Here is an 18,973-nt window from a genome sequence, read left to right on the forward strand (position 1 = left end):
ATTTTTATAATTCAACATTTTTTTTTTACAAAGTAATATAAAAAGGTGTTAAATTTATTTTAATTTTGTACGGTAGGTTGTACATTTGAATATATCCCAATGGTTAAACAATCTTCAATAGGTACATTATGTTTGGTACATATTATTATAATACAATTTAATAGGCTTGTCAATATTTAAATGGACAAACTTAAAACACACTTAATATCAGGTGTAAACATAAAACAATTGCATTTGTTACATAAAAAATAAATAAAAAGTTTATACAAATATTGAAATCTAAAAATGCAGAAAAGACGTTTGAAAATGAAAATCGTAAAAAATCTTAATTGATTCCCCCTCCCCCCCTCTCCTTGGGGACTACAACACTACTACCACATAACCATAGCACAACCGTGTCGTACGTGAACACCGATTGGAAAAAAAATAAAGATTACTGTAGATATTCAGTTGAAACTCTGAGAGCGATAAGTCCTGTGGATGGCCCAATTGTACGTAACCCGTTAACATTCTTTTGATGCTGATCAGAGCAATTTCCATCCAGTCGCTGAGGATAATCGTGTTGTTGCTGAAGAATATGCAGAATATCGAAACGCCATTTTGTCGATATACATGTACGGTGCCCGCACCAACGGGCATTATCTGTATGTCTTTCAATAACCTGATTTTGATAGATATTAAAATGTATTAATTTCGAAAATTTCTAGACCATAATTAGACAAAATAATAATATACAATAAATATAGTAGACTAGTAGATATCTATCTAAAATAATTTCCAAGCATGCATATATAAGTATTTAAGGAATACTATTAGGGGATCTATTCTGGCTGTGTTTTTTTTTATCAAAATAGACAATCGTACCAACTATTATAGTAATCACTAATCAGATAAAACTTCTAAAACATACTTAAATTTTTCATGAAGTCAAAACTTGAAAACTTTGAAATCAAACTCTTAAGCTATTCAAAATTAGATTTTTAAATTTTAGATTTAATAATTTTTAAATATTAACAAATTATATTTATGTAATATTGAACTAAAAAAATGTTTTTAAAAATATATAAATATATATATTAGGTTAATACAACCATTTGCAAAACAAACCGATTCCTTTTTTGACAAAAAAAAATCAAAATTGATATTACTACTTTTATATTTGGGTAAAGTTTTATTAGCATGCGTGCATAGGGCCATAAGCTCCGCTATTCCTTTTCCATTACAATTACTATTATATAATATAATACTTTTATGCTAATGATTCATAATAAATTATTACGCATATAATTACAAGACAATTACGCGCACGTACTTAGAAAATTACTTATATTGAACTTCTTAAAAACTCTCGGTATTGAGTAATATTATAAAAGTATAAAATGTCAATATGTCGTTGTATAGTAATCAACGATGTAAATAACAATATACAATCAATTGCGTAGTTAATTACTTAATTTTTATAACCCATCATAATGCTTTATTCAAAAACACTAAGTTTTTGCTGTAGTAATGGAGTATCTTGGTTGAATCATCCAAAATTAATATATTTATAATAATACCTGTTTTTGAAAGGATAATGGTCGTTGACACGTTCCACCACTTCATCTTTCCAATCGTCCATGTACATGGCTTCCGTATCGATGAATAAAATAATATCAATATCTGAATCTAATTCCCAAATATTTTGTGGAATTATTTTAATCACTGGTACGTTTGGTTGTTGCATAGCTATAACAGAATAGTTATATGATATTCAAATAATCAAAAAAAAAATATAATTTTATAACTATAATCAATAGGTATTCAGATAACTTTACAGTGTTAGTATATATAAATATAATAATATAATATATTCTATAATTATATTTAATAAATTATATTATGAGATAAAATCGTATTATATTGTAAGATATAAAACACTATAGGTATGTGAATAAGTTATGATTTGATAATTTTTTAATGAAATCAAAATGTTCTAGAATAATAAATACAATACTTATTTGTAAAAGTGGTGTAAAATTGTATAATATATAGATATATTTATTTAATGTACCGGGCATATTATGTTTATGCTTTGTGATAATTTCACTAATTTCGATTTTTTAATGATTCTTTGTTTTATTATATTCTTTATCAACTAAATAATGTATATATACTCTGTAAAAAATAAACTGTAAATAGTATGCTCACTCGGTTTCTCACAATCGTCGTCAGATTGCAGCAGTTCGATGGGAGCTGTTATCGTGGGTACCACAGGTTTCAATTTTCGTATAACGGCCTTGGTGTCGGTAATATTATTTTATTTGACGATTTGCGGTTTTTGGCATTATTTTTCTCGAGAACTATATAAGATATATAATAATAAAACAGGACGTCAATATTCGTAACTCGTAGAAATAATAAAAATAATATAAACAAATTCGCAAAACTTTAATAATATCGATACTTTTTAAATATTTAAATTTATATAAGTATAGTCTTTTATTTTGGTTTAGAAAAAGGTCTGGTAGTATTTTATCGCTGTACACGATAGCAGGTATTATATTCGTTTGGATTTTATAGATTTCTACACATAAAATGTATTGGAAAAAATCGTTTGCAAGCGATAGGTGTAAAAAATGAAATTCAAAAAAATATTTATGTACCGTCACAGGACAAAGTAAAGCAATGTGAAAAATCAAAGTAATAAGAAAATTCTAAAAATCTAAATTTGAATAATATAAAACGCGTATTGTTTTCAGGACGAAAACTGATGAAACCTCGTTTAAGAAACTGTCCTATACAGTTAAGTGATATTGAATATATGAGATAATAATGAGTCGCAGGACAACAATAATTACTCTTATCCTTGATGCAGTGTGTCTCATCGCGATTGCAGCTGAATCCAATGACGCTGCTAACGCGTTCGCGGGGAGACGGCAACGGCCTCCGCTGGCCGTACAGCCACAACTCGCCGCTGTCCCCGCGGAAAACCGTCCGGAAAATTAACTCAAAATCGTACGCGACTGGCCGCGCCCAGCCCTGTGCCGTCAAGTACCGGTAGCCTGCCAACCGTTCCCTGATTGTCCGCAGTTCGTTTTCGACGTCGGACGCCATGCTGCTTTTTTCTTCCTGTCTTGTCATAGGTGTGTTTTGCGTGCTGTTTTCGTTTTTCGACCCGTTTTAGCAACAGACGCATATTGACTCACGTACACAGAATACACGAGTGCGCACGATTTTCCGGTCACGGTTTATAATGTTTGTCCTGAACCTGCACGAGGGTTTAATACAAAAATGAAATGGGTGTATTAAAATTAATATTAATTTTAGACTAACGACAGACAACTAGGTGTAAATTATGAAAAAATTGACAGTGTTGAGTCCAAATCATATAACAAGATTAAAAAGAATCATTTTTGTTTTGTATCTATGAAAACAAATACATACTTAATAATGATAATAAGTAGGATTCGAAAGTTTAGCAAATACTTTTTTTTTGGTATATCATCATGAATCATCAAAGTAAGATACATTTATTTCACACTTTTCTAATGTATAAGAAAACTTTATTTTGCTAATTTTTGTGCTATTTTGCACAATTATTTAGTTTTGGGTGTTAATTATAGGCATATTTTTGTGTAACAAAGAAATAAACAATACAACTTTAATTAAGTACAAAAATATGTGAATGAAAACATGTATTTTGATTTTCAAATAGTAGTTATGTTATTGGATGTTAATTGTTATCGCCGGTAACATCATACAATTTATTCCATTAATTCCTAATAATTAAGTTGTTTTTATAATAATATTAGACACACTATATACTGCAATTACACAATTACAGATTCGTTATATTTAGAGTAAGACTAAATACCTTTAATTCCTAAATATCTACTACCATATTTAAAACCGTGAAATTTTCAAATTTGGTTTATAAAAAAAAATTTTCTTTTGATAATTTTATTTTGTTTATTAAATTTCCCAATTTGTTTTGCTATTTTTGAGCTTATTTTTTTGTTATTAAAAAGCTAAAAATTGACTATAATTTCCGAGTCCTACTGATAAGTATAACCAGTGTAGGTATTTTTCAATATATTCGTTAACGTGTGTGATCTGCAAAACATGGACAAAGATTGTTTTTATTAGAGATAAATCGTACTAGTATAATAGTAGCGCAGCGGCTCTCAAACTTTTACGACCACGGAACCCTTGAGAAATAGTTTGTTTCGTGGAACCCCACTTTTTTAAATAATATAAAATAATAATTTTTAATAGTATAAATAATCCAACCATAATTTATAATAATTTCTCAATAATTATCACATACATCTGGCGAAACCTTTAAGATTGTCCCGCGGAACACACTTTGGGAAATGCTGTAGTAGCGTACCTATATACTATAGCGGGATAATTATTTTATTATTATTATATACCAGAATTATCAGTCGTTTATACATTTATAGTACATAGCCGCTTTCAGCTATAAATATGTATAAAAGTTTAATTTAATAAAGTATAAAATAATTAAATAACATTCTATCTGAGAATTACATATAAAATGTACTTTTAAATTAACTAATCGAAAAATTAAAAATAATTATATAGATAATAACATAATTTTTTTATCTAGAATTTTACTCATTAGGTACTCAACACAAAATTAATATTACATTAATTAAAATTATATTAAAGTATTAAATCATTAATAATCTATGAATTTTCTTAGTAAAACAATATTTGTGAAATAGTTAGATTATTGATTTCAATTAGCACACGCAACAGAAGTATAAATATGAAGAAAATTATATTGTTTTTACTATAATAGCATTATATTATAAAATAATATTATTTTTTCATCTGTGTCGTCTACAAATAAAAATATGTTTGTTTCATCTTTTCAAAATATTATCGCCATTTGTTTTGTCTTACAATTTTTTTCTATTATAATTGAAGTTAAATATTTAATATTTTTATGAACTTTCATATTAAAATCACCATTTTCTAATGGCTATAGATTCTAAACACAACAATATATATGATTTTTAAGATTACAGCTATAAAGGTATACGATTATTACGAAAGTAAAATGTTAAAATAAGATCAGAAACAGTTGTAAATCGATAAAGAGACAAAGTATCATTTACTTATTAGGTAGACTATTTGACAATAATTTAATTAATTGAACATGGATGAATAAAAGGATTTTTGTAATGTAAATTAAGCAAAATACTTAAGGTCTTAAGTTATAAGTTATTAAATGCCAATCGCCAGATACCTACTATTTGTATTTTAATTTATGTTTCTTTAAACATAATATATTATTAATCACTTATACAAATGTAATTTACCAATTTGATTACAATATACACAATAATAATGAAACTAATATTAAAAATATTTACAACTTTTGAAATGGATATTTAGCATTTATGCGACGAAAACATTCGTTCTTCCAATATTCACTATTGTGGACATCGTTTTTGTCAATAAATAAAATAATATCAATCCTTTTTCCATTTCCCAAACATTTACTGTAGTTTTAGTTATTAATGACATTATTATTCCACTAGAAAAAAAGAATAAACAGTTTAATTCGATTAATAAATAATGTTTGATATAAAAAGACATTAATAACTCGGATGAAATGTTGAATCAATTTTTTTTTTAATCTTTCCAAAAAATAACAATAGGTATAAAAGTATCAATATCAAAGACGTAGAAATTAAAATTGTATTATTGAAAACTAAAAACTTATTTAAAATTATTATTCTTATTCTTTTATTTAAGATGTTTAAAATTAATAATATTCAATTTATTGGTAAAATATTACATAATAATTTTACCTGACGTCTTTTAAATAAAATTAGATTTTTGCAATCACTTTCAAATTTCAATAAGCAATAATGAAATAATAAATAATATAATCGATTTTCAAATTACTGTGGATTACAATTCAAGGAACTAAATAAAAATGTTCATATATTTTGTTACTTTTGAACGAGAAAAAAATAAAAATTAGGTAGGCACATAGATAATAATTATGATATACTACGAATAAACTCAAAGTTACTACTTTACCAGTTATTTTGTAAAATAAGTCATCGGCCAGAGGCCAGGTCAGATGACAGCAGACGAGTAGTATTGTTCACACAGAGCTTCCACTGCTGTCAGATAAACACATAGATCATTATACTAGTATAAAGAACATGTTTGGTTAAACAGGGAAAAAAATAACGTTATAGGCCATAGAATAATGTAATTTGTATATTATAATTTATAATCTTAGTTTTCATTCAATAATCATGTTGAACAAATTTAACTGAATAAAATTAGAAGATATGCATCATTGAAAACCTAAACAATAAAATATAATTATTAGTTATTTGTTATATATTGTCAATAAAAATTATCGTTTGCACGATTTTTATATTTGAAAAATGTTAATAGTTGTATTTTTTAGTTATTTGATATATAATAAGCGTATATATCAATATAATATGATCTATTAATAATAAAATTTATAATTATATTATTATTGTATAATATTATGTAATTATAACAATAATACTATGTTAAATTATCAATGTGAATCTCTCAGCAACGAACTGTTTTGACAGATAGCATTTATTAGACATTATTAGTAATTAAATATTGAGAACGACTGTAGTAGATATACTTACTACTTATTAAGTACATCTAATTTTTTTTCGTATTTATATTGAATCGTTTTCTAAATTAAATATAAACCGTTTGAGACTTGACTTTAATAATTACAATTTTGTATTCTTATTTCTTATAGCATTGAGCCTATTTGTTAGAATTCTTCAAAGCCCTATATAACAATAAAACAACCATCTAATTCAGAGTTGAATAATTTATATATTATGTAAATACTAAAGTACTGTTACAAAATACCACATACAATTTGATTAAATAAATTTTTCAAAATGTCGTAGCTTAGACAATTAGTATATAGTATACATAAATAATTTGTCACGTAGACTTTGAAAAAAATTGATCCAGAAAAACTATTTGACCGGTTTTCAAATTAGTTTCATTCTAAATAAAATTTGTGATTTTTAAAATTGTATAGAGCAGAATGCCCTTAAAGAAGTAAATATTGATCAAAATAACTCATATTTTGTACCTAACAAAAACAGAATATAATATTAAATTTAAAAAAAATGTACATAGTTCTTATTGTCTAATAAATCGCTTATATTTTATACATTTAAATAACAATAATAGTTTTCATATATATTATTTCTACAGCCATTATGCAGAAATGCTTTAAGTATTATTTATATGAACTGCCAGCTGCCCACTACCAGTCACGGCCCGCCAGAAAAGTTGCGATATTCGACTGCATTATTTCGTACCGACGTCTTGAGATAAGATAAAATAAATGCCTCTCAAAAACTAGGGGAAGATGAGTAATACTATCCCAGGAATACTATTTAACTGATTATCCCTTACACAGATATTTGAATTAATATTATCATTGATTCGCTGCCATCCATTATAAATGCATGCGAACGTTATCATAATTTTTCAAACGTATATGGTAAGTGCTTACTATAGTTATTTACTCGTATAATATTATCTTTCGCTCGTCAGATACATAATAAATACATTTTATTATATACTATAAATACGTCATAATAAGTCTATTCTCTTCAGATTTAAATTTATTACGAAGGCGTTTTGTTAATTTACAGTACAATAAAATAATAGTATAAAAAAATTATGACGTACCTATATATGTTCTATGTATTTTATTTTAATACCTGCGTTAAATATCTACCTAACAGCATTAGTACCAATTTGGTTATAGTGTCTTACACTTTTATAATCAATAATCAAAGACATAAAATGATAATTTATTTACTATTTACAAATTTTTATTGTGTTCTTTAGAAAAATATTATTACCCACGTAATATAAAAGAGTTATTTAAGTGCATATTGATAGCTAAATATTGTAATATTCCGTAACTAAATCTTTTCATGAAATTGATACACAAATCAAGAAGTCGGAATATAAAAAAAAAAAAAAAAAAATAATAATTCTAAAATCAATCACCGACATACGATTTCGAGTATTTTATCCTTAATTTTCTTACATACTTACCAACCACCCTCCCTATAAATATAATCTTTCAATATAGTTATAGTTATTTTTTGTAGTTCATCAAAATATACTCATCAGTAGACAGTAATCACTATATTAATCTCCATATAGTTTAATATAGTAAAACGTGAATAATATATAATTATTGTTTCGTAATCGTGTTCATCGCCACTAAAAATAATATGTAGATACCTTTCTACTGATAGCCTATAAATGTTGTTCCAATATTATTATTCTCTTATTGACTCAACAAATTTAAAATCAATAATGTTGTCATGCAGGTTAGACAAATACAAATCAACAAAAGCTTATAGTATAGCTTACAAAAGTCAATAACATCGATTTCACTATTTTAGATTTGTAGTTGCGGGTGATCAATATATTGATTTTACAATGAAAAAATTTTAAAATCTTCACTCTGGAGGGAAGTTTATGGTAGAAGATACGATCTAATTTGTTTTAAGAACATTTTCAGCATATTTTGAAAAAAAATCTGAGAAAAAAAAATACAATAAATGAATAAATGAAAATATGTACGAGTCCATTTTTAAAATTAAAATGTTTAAAAAATGAGTGCGCCACTGCATTATGGTACTATAAGGTATTATGGAATTTCAAACCGTATGCAATTCTTTATGCCCATCATAGTTTTGAGTGTTTTGACTGTAAGTTGATTATTAGTTAGTTTGGACATTTTTTTTATTTAAACAGATTATACTTGAATATTTTAAACGCCCAATGGAAATTAGTAATTCGACTTTTAAAATGTTAACATAAATCAAGTGAAAAGTGTATATAAACTATGATTATGTCATGTATTTAAATTGTTTGTATAATATTAAATAATAATATTATAAGAAATACGAAAACAACAATATTATTTCAACCGACACGTGGCAGTTTTGATGTATTCGAAGCACCGGGGTCCTTAACCCGCAAGCTCGTATAATAACTAACATGGATTATACTATATATAGTAATTTATATATTACAACATTTTTAGAGTGGCTTAATATATACCCTACACACAGGACACAGCTGATAACGGTGCAGTGATAAAATAATCAATTGCTGTATTATTTTTATAATAAAGTTTACAAAGGATTATCTAACATGATGATACATTATACAGTCAGGTGTTTGTAACTCAAGAAGTTCGAGGCATTAAAGAGAAAAAACACTCTGATGCAAGTGCAGCCGGCAATAGATCTTCTAAAATTAGGTCTTGCAGGAGATAATTTACCCTGGTTAACTTTGGGCTCCAACCAACAAAAACATCTTTAGATATAAAACATTATAAATATACACTATCATAATCGAATGAAAGTCCAATTTCAAAATTTTGGCCAAAATCAAGATTTAATGATAATTGTATGTAAATACTAAATAAACTATAAATACAATTTAAAATAATGGCAAGTCGAAAATAACACATATAAATAAAAAAAAAACTCACAGTAAATAATTGCATATACAACTTGAGTTTTCAGTAGAAATTTCAAACAAATTTTATTATTATATGTATAATAATGAGTAATCACGTATTTAAGAATATTATTAATGATTTTTTATAGTTTTTAATACCTATAAAAGAACAAATATTAACGTTTGAGTTTGACATTTTATTGTACAATTTTAGGCTCTCCTGCAGTCGCTATCGGTCGAATTGGGACGAATTTTTCGGCCAAAATAAACCCTTCCCTTTTCTGCAGCTAATACAATTTTCTTTAAAATTTACAATTATAACAACTGGACTTGACAATTAACAATTTAATTAATATTATATTAAACAAGAAGCAACTCTGGTTTATCTATATTTTCAAATTACAAACTATAAACGAAATTAAACTTACATTAAATTAAAAACAGTAAATTTTGTCAAACAAAAATTAGTTTTTAATATGACTATAAGGTAATATTATTTCAAAGCATTTTCTTGTAAATTATTTTATTTTATTATTTTTTTACACATAATTTTGTCAAATAAATATCGTTAATTATAAAAAATAAAATTTAATCGTAATTTTCAATTTATTTATGAAACTATATTTTATTTTAATAATAACCTTTTATCTATTATAGATATGTATTATATGAATATGTTCATTTTATTTGAATAATATTATTGGAAATTTTAAATTTTCATGAAGGTATTTTTTTTTTCATACAATTTTGTGTAATAATTTTGATTTTAAAATCACATCTATGGATATAATTATATTTAATTAATAAAAAATTGTTAAGTTCAGTTGTTACATAATTGTAAATTTTTAAGAAAACTGTAATGACCGAAAAAGGAAACGACCGCTTTAAAATTTTGAGAGTTCGAGACGAGCTTTAGGTTACTTAGAGCTGACTGTATACATAAGTATATAATACACATATTAGATTGCACATAATATACCGTCGCACACATCAAATTCGTTTTATCTTTGATGGAAGGCGCGCGATGTGTAATATGTATTATATAAATATACGTATACTTATAGTGCACCCGCTCAGTAGTCGCGTATTCGTCACACCAGCGGTAGCTCCATGTTTAAAATTGTATAACATATATTAGGTACCTATATATTATATTGTCTTGATCCATTTGTAAATCGAGATGTCGCCGTAGGACCGCTCATCAAGGACCCTAAGAATATCGTCGTAGGCATAATATATACGACTTAGGTACCTATGCCTATTTTTATCGACACGATACAAAATTACAAAACGACAGTATATTTTTATTGAAATGTAATTATATTATACAGTAATTGTGCAGCCTCAGACGTCAGTATTAGTGTGATCGATTCGTCCCGCTACAGCGGACCATCACGACCATGACGTCCGCCAAATGTTTTCTGGGCTGCACCAACGTCCGGTACGGTGCCCGGATAATTTCAATATTGGACTTTGTAAGTATATTATATTTATGTATTCTACATGTAAACGGTTTATAATTTACGTCCGTTTTTTAAATTTATTTTTTTATTATTTTTCATATTCAGAACGACAGATTTTCGGTTTTTACATTGAAACAGTAAAATTAATATTTCTCGACACGCGAAGGTATAGATTTCCTACTCGACACTACGACTTAGGACACGAATAAATAATATGTTCGGCACAAACACTTTTATGTATAATATAATGTCAATGAGTCAATGAACATAATATATCGCAATGAGCATTTAAATTGGATTTATTTATTCACTTGTATAGAGATTTTATCCAAAAGGATAATGATTTATTTTATTTAAAAAAATAAGAACATGGTTTCACATAATTCTACAATTTTAGAATACCAAAAACAATTAATTAAATTTTTAACCGTTAATATTTACCTATCGTAGTTACGTAATTAAGTGCAGCTCTTCTGTAACGCACATGACGAATCGTTATATAATACGAATACATTGATCGTAATCGTAGAATTTGAATGAACATCCAATTGAATATTCCATGAAGTGCTTTTACACTATAAAATATAAATGAAAGTGTATTGTTTAAAAATCAAAGGTTTTGATAATCGTATATTAATATAGGTATCATAATTTTTATTATTGTCATATGTGCACCATCTCAATGATTTAAAAATAAATTTTGTTCCCTATTAATTTATTTAATACCTATATATTTTTATCTAATTATTAGTAAGGATTTGCCATTATGAATATTTTTAATCAATCTTCTCGAAATTTTTCCAATAAACATACCTTTTTATTCTATCATATAGAGACTCCACTATAGAAAAAATAAATCGAATTGTAAGACGATCCAAAACGTTAGGAGAGAGATAAAAGTATGTTTTTTATTTCAACTCTACATTATTTATACCTAATTAAGCTCCTGAATAATTAATTTATTATTTGGATTAAAAAAAAAAAAAATGTTTTTGCATTTAATACAACTATTTTTGTTAATAATGACAATAAAAATTTATTTACGAGATTTTAATTTTAGTAGTATTCTGTCGCATAAAACACGAAATATTATTGTATATTATAATGCTATACAATTGTCTACACATTTTGTACAATAATATTTTTAATTTTATTAGTGTTATAGGTACTAATAAGTAATAACTACTAAATAAACAATAGGTAAATACACTGTATACTCTTCATTTCTCATGTATTAGTGGTAATAATTAATAATATCTAACATGAATTAAACATATGTAAAGATAGTTATTTATTTTATGGATTTATATAAGTAGAGCCGTAGAGGTATCTATAGCTATACCTACCTAATCACTTATTATTATTATAATATACCTAAGCATTACATATGTATGTATAATTCAATTATAACTCGTTTTCTAAATTTATAAGTTTTATTTTAATTTTTCGAGTACCTTTTGGCTATTTCATCAATTAACTAATGAGTAATGATTGTAGGTACAATAGCTACGTAGAATACATTATTTTAGTGTTATTAAAACAATAAAATTATAGTATTAACACTCTTAACTATATTATACCTATGGCAATAATACAACTATAATATTATAAATGATAATACTTTAAAAACGTCACTATGTTATATAGCTTTATACATATAACACTCAATTTATAAGTGGTTAACATTAAAAGGTTAACCAAATTTCTTTAAACAACAAACGATATGTTTTTAATATTTTTATTTGACATAAAAATTTGAAATAAAAAAAATTTCTCAAACTTTAATGGCGCTTTACTAAATGCCTTTGGAAAACTTATAACCTATTTACTATCACGAACTTATTTAAACATCAATTTTTAATCTAAATACAAATTAAATATCATGAGACACGTGATTGTATTATAGAAAAAAGAAAATTGTGCGAGGTGATAGAGTTTACAAAATAAAAATGAATGGACATTTTCATTTTTATTTTGTAAACTCTATCACCTCGCACTAACGAATCAAAATTATACGATTTGCTGAAAACATACTTAAATACTAAATAAATTATTTATACATCAGGTTAGTTGAAAATTCCACGCATATACGACATTCACGCCATGCCCACTCAATATTGAGAGTATAATATTATAATACCATAAATACATATGTGCAATATTATATCAACTGAAAAAAGGGTGTAAAAGTGTAAACAATATAAAAAATATATCAATTTATATAGGTATATATTTTTATATCTTGTAACTAATTTTATTATTTAAATGTTTACATGATATAACCATATAATAGTATTATATAGCGCCTGTTTACTGGTATTATTTTCTATGACAATAGTATTGCATACAGAATAGCCGAGATAATAATATTACATTGAAAGCATAAAACGGCGTTCCAATCAATACAGCATATTATATAACACTAATTATATAAGTTGTACGGATTAAACGATAATCGTACATAAGCTTATTAACTACACGGGTACTTAGACATATTTGAAACAGTATAATTTCCGTGTTATATGTCATATTTTGCTGTCGCAAATGATATATTCATTTCAAGTTCTATACTTTACACTTTCCACTATACAAAATATTAATATGTTATAATCTTTAAAATTAAATACATCGTTAAAACCAAAGATTATTTTAATTCATGTTGGAACGCGTCTATTCATTTGTTTTTTCTAATCACAATTCGATTTCCATACAATTTGTTAATAGGATACGTATTTAAAGTAGATAATGTACTATATGTGTCAGGAACGCAGTCTGGATTTTTTTTTATAATTTCACACCAAGCATCACGATTCTACGGGTAGTTGAGTATAGGTATTTAAAATACTTCTGAGTGGGAGAGACATTTTCAAAATTTCACGCGTTGAAATGTCGTGTACGACCAATCATTTTGCATCGAAACTATTTAACCAGTGTCCAGTTCAACTTATCATTGTTGTATATATCGATTTCTGCTTTGTGATAAACATATTTTAATTATCAATAGTATATTAGTGTATAATATATATTACCAAAACAAATCTGGGACCCAATTAACGTAATATCTAAGATAATCTGAGGAGGAATAACCCCCAAATTAATGATTTTATTATTTTGTTAAGAAGTCATCACAACCGCATGTTATGTGATGTCTCCGTCTTACATACATACAACATAGAAAATTTGCATTCAGCAAAATCCATTTTATGTTGTTAACTTTAATACTTGAATAAACGTACCTATCATTAAACTTAAAGGTAATAATACTATCTAAAACATCACGAAGGCTTTTATTGATATTTTTTATTTTAAAGTGAGTTATGAGAATTTTAATATTATAATATTTTACATAGCTATAACTTATTTAAAAATTAAAATATCAATAAAAGCCTACGTAATATTCCGACAATATTTTAACTTTTAAGTTATTGGTGATAGATAAATTCACTTTAACATTAAACTATTGAAGCTAACAACATAACATGGATTCTATTGAACGAAAATTAGTTATGTTATACGCATAATGTATGTAAGACAGAGACAACACATGCGGGTGTGATGTCCTCTTAATATTATAATTTACTAATACAGTTTATTATTACCTATTATTGTTTGTGTACACAAGCGCAATACGAGAATGATAACGTTTATTTTAATAACATCATATAATCTATGATAAATATATTTTAAAATAATAATTGTTATTTTTTATTTTCCAGTGGATTGGTGTGCTACTTTTGATAAAATGCCTCGTGTTGTTAAATCCATTCTACGGTAAGTGCATGGTATAACGGTTATCAATTTACACATCATTATTATTTATTGTACTAATTTCGGTCTTAAACGCTTTCGTTTTCTATCTATTTAAAGTACTTATAAATTATATATTATTAATTGATGCATGGCTGATATGCATTCGATATAAGTACATACAAATATTGATTTAAATATTTCAATTTTAACTTAATTAACACTAAGTTATTCACTTTGTCACTGTTAATTATTAAAATAATAGATAATATATTAATATTATAATTTACAATAATTATGTGTACATCATATACAACTAAGGTAATGAGGTTACTCTGGTAGCTTATGATTAAAAATAATTCACTGTATAATACTTATCCTATTTTCTATCCAGATCATAAATTTGTATTACACTATTTTAAATACAAATGTTCTAAAACACAATTAATATAAAAAGAGATTATCTATAGAATAAAAATAGAAATTAATTAATTATTTACACATACAAATATACAAATATAATATAGTTGATTCGTAAAATAAGGAGATTCTTAAAATTAAATCAATTTTTTATAAAATTGTGTATAAATTAAAGAATAATCAATATATTATGTTTACTAATATGTATTGTTTTTCAGATGACTTTTACTATTACAACTCACGCACAGAACAAATATTATACGATTTTACCATATTCAGTTATTTGTTTCTAATATCTGTGTTCCTTAACGTGAATTATTATCTGAAAGAATCAACGTATGACGTAAGTAAATTTGTAATTTGTACAATAATTTTGTACATCAAATGTTAATTAATTTTAATTTACACTCAAAATATGACGTAGATGATTATCTGGGATTATGTGCATGATTATAATTATTACTATTTTTATTTATTTAAAATTGTTGAGAGGATTCTTTCTATACCTAAATTAATAAAGTCCCTGCCTCAAAAATCTGTATATCAGTCAATAATGTTATCTCTCTACTTACGCTACTTGTATATTATATTACATATATACATATATTTATTATAATGGCTGTATCCTGATTCCTGGTAGCATAAAAGGAGCTATATGACAACAATCAACAAATCATAACGGATAACAAAAAATAAACACTGATAAAAATTAATCCTGAGGTAAACTAATTAGTTTCGTCTAATAATTAGAAACATCTATGATTAAAAACCATATGGTTTTGTCATTGTAAAAAATAAATTAGTGTTTACAAGAATAATATTGTCATGAAACTAACAGTTAATTTAGATACCTACCAAATTTAGTAATTTTGTAATAAAAACATATTCGCGAGATCCGTTTTCGTAGACATAACATTTAGAATTTTTTATTTATTTCTAATCTTCTAATAAATTCAGATTGTATTATTAAAAATTATATTATTAATAATTGTTTTAGCACAAAATTCATAAAATCTATCAGTGGTTAGCGATCAACACGATATTCCTGTCGTTTCATATACTGGCTGTTACTTACATCACGATCAAAAATTACTATCCCATCATACTTTATTATTCAATACCAATATGCAGTAAGTATATAATAATAGTAATAATAATAATATTATGAATTTTATAATATGACGTACAATATCACTGTAGATATCCACTCTTTAGTCAAAGGGCACCACTTTTAAAGTCGTAATTGTATTTCATTAAATCGGTGTTACTTAACAAAACGATACAATTTTTTCAATTTGTTATCAATAGAAAAGAAATATATCTAAAAGGTATAATACCATTCACGCGATACAGATTTAGATAGAAATATATTAATGTGAACAAGAAGCAATAAGAATTAGTAATTATTCATATGTGTCGACATAGGCATTGACATGTTCAATATTTGACAAAAAGTATTTTTTTCAAAGGAATGAACAATAATAGTTATAAACAGATATACTATAAACACTCATATTCATAATAATGATACTAATAAATAGTTTTAAAAGTATTAACTCGAAATACAGCACAATGCCCATCTTACCCAACCATGTGATAACGATATATATATTATACATAGGTACCATTATTAAAATGTAATAGTTTATTTTAAGTTTTAATCACTATAATCACCTGCTTAAATCCATATAGTCATCCACCTGTGCCAGATATACGTGGTAAAAAGTTTTTACGACGACGAACTGTTCGTAATTTCGAGATCGTTACCCACGGCGTCATCGGCTGTCGCGCGCCAAAGCAATGTGGCGGTCGTAAATCAAAACTCGTCCAATGGTTCCGTAAACGTTACGCTTAGCGCTCCGTCTGCACCAAACCCGATTTACCAAGCACAGAGCGCACCACCACCACCACTACAAGAGCAACAGGAAGCTGGATGGGCACGCTGCAACGGTGCAACGCTTCCAATTCCGGTGGCGACCCCTATCTACCCTCAACTGCATCACGGTCAAAGTGGGCACAATGGCATCGAACAACACTTTCAAGTAAGACACAACACCGAAATCACTATATCGAAAGAAATCGTTGTTATAATATTATGTAGCTTAACCAATAAAATATTGTTATCATTGATTATTTTTATATTATTTAAGTTGTGTATATAAATTGACAATCCCAAAATTTTGACGTATCCTAGGTGGTAGGTACATATATTATATATATGTCCTTTATGTATATTCAAATGTTTAAGGGTGATATTTGAAATATTTCAAATACATTTTGTATTTTGATTTGAAGGTTAAAAACGATTATAATATGGTTGTAGTAAATTGCACCAAAACTTATCCAAAATATAAACAACATGTGTAATTTGTACAAAAATAAAAATATCTTATTTGAACCATTCCAGAAAGTAAAATATGAATTATAATTTACACCAAATTCGAATCGATTATTTTTTCGATAGTAGTATAGTACGTACACGTTTTGATTATTTAGTATAATATATTAATATATTGAGATATTATGTGAATCTAATAACACAAAATGTTCCATTTTAATTTTTGGAGTACTTATTTTATTAACCAGCTATTTCACCGTTCTACGTTACGTTAATATTAATTTAAAATCTACCTAATAACAGTAATATATATATATATAGCAAAACATGGATTAAAAGTCTTAGAGATAGAGTGACAGATAAAAGAAAAAATTAATTTTTATATTTATAATTATTAAATCTATATTAATGTTAATATTATTCAAATATAAAATAATTTGAAGTTATCTTAGTTTGTAAGATAACATACATTAAGTGCATTGCATGCATAATATTATATTTTGTATAGTAAGTGATCAATAATGCGCGTGAATGCAGAGTGATGTAATGGAGGAACGGGAGATGTTCCTAAATTATTATTCCATCATTTAAATCAATAATAATAATTAATTTAATATGTTGTTTTATTTTGTATTTTGATCGATAAAATACAATCCGTATTTTGTGTTTAGTTGACAAAACCATGTTTGCTAGTTTGTTTTCCATCATTGCTATAACATATATGTACTTATTTTTTTTTTAATGCTGAAAATATAGGGTATCGATTTACTCAATTCGTTTGTTATCGGAATTATTACCAATGAAATTCGATCGGTTGCTAATTAAGGTTTATTTAAAATGAACAGTGACATCTAACACAATGTAAATCAATAAGTGACTGGTAAAAATAAAAAACAACATGCATAGCTGCGGTCTAGTCAATATCGATCAATAATCCAAACCAATTTTTTTTTTCGGAAAATTGATCGGACGATAAAAATAATATTGATTAAAATTCCTTAACAATGATTACGACGCTTAATGATTGAAAATTATAATAATAACATTTAGATTTCGTAAAAACGTATTCGGCAATTACGAGTATGATTTAATGTTGATATTTTTTTAATTTCAGAATTCGATGCAAATGCAAGCTGGGCCCTCTTCTGTAGAGGTACAATACCCCCAAGAATATTATAACCTTCCAGCGTACTTACCGCCTTACGATCAACGCTCCGTGAGAAAAATGTAGATGGTCCAAAGCACAAAATTATATAATATATATGTATTTTATACGTTTAGCGTAATCGATGGACGATGATACACTTTTCCGATATTACATATTATTATACTATAAGAGATCGTGTAATATCATATAAGTAATATTGTGTTCATTTGAAAATACGAATCATTATGAGACTGTACTGTTTATTTTTTTTGGAATATTATACTATATATAATACACTATAACTCATACTCACTATATAAA

General features: G+C 26.0%; 1 protein-coding gene and 1 pseudogene across 2 annotated transcripts; one reads left to right on the forward strand and one right to left on the reverse strand.

Moving 5' to 3' along the window:
* Positions 1–325: 325 nt before the first annotated feature.
* LOC114253698 lies at positions 326–5,538 on the reverse strand (annotated as a pseudogene).
* A 5,171-nt stretch (positions 5,539–10,709) lies between these two features.
* LOC113560658 lies at positions 10,710–18,973 on the forward strand. Of its 2 annotated transcripts, XM_026966668.1 has the most exons (7): positions 10,710–10,785; positions 10,869–11,012; positions 14,717–14,771; positions 15,386–15,510; positions 16,165–16,297; positions 16,860–17,209; positions 18,620–18,973. In XM_026966668.1, the coding sequence occupies exons 2-7, from the start codon at positions 10,938–10,940 to the stop codon at positions 18,734–18,736; spliced, it is 855 nt and encodes a 284-aa protein (XP_026822469.1). In that variant the 5' UTR covers positions 10,710–10,785; positions 10,869–10,937; the 3' UTR covers positions 18,737–18,973. The 2 variants fall into 2 exon arrangements, with proteins under 2 accessions (XP_026822469.1, XP_026822470.1); XM_026966669.1 differs by lacking the exon at positions 10,710–10,785 and having other exon boundaries at positions 10,804–11,012.

The sequence above is a fragment of the Rhopalosiphum maidis genome, chromosome 1 (assembly GCF_003676215.2).
Source record: "Rhopalosiphum maidis isolate BTI-1 chromosome 1, ASM367621v3, whole genome shotgun sequence".
Taxonomy (NCBI): domain Eukaryota; kingdom Metazoa; phylum Arthropoda; class Insecta; order Hemiptera; family Aphididae; genus Rhopalosiphum; species Rhopalosiphum maidis.

Bases quoted from the DNA above. Each gene is read 5' to 3' on its own strand.
- LOC113560658 (XM_026966668.1), top strand. From the start codon at position 10,938: ATGACGTCCGCCAAATGTTTTCTGGGCTGCACCAACGTCCGGTACGGT. The intron at 14,772-15,385 runs GTAAGTGCATGG...ATTGTTTTTCAG, and splicing joins GTTGTTAAATCCATTCTACG to ATGACTTTTACTATTACAAC. The intron at 17,210-18,619 runs GTAAGACACAAC...TTTTAATTTCAG, and splicing joins GCATCGAACAACACTTTCAA to AATTCGATGCAAATGCAAGC.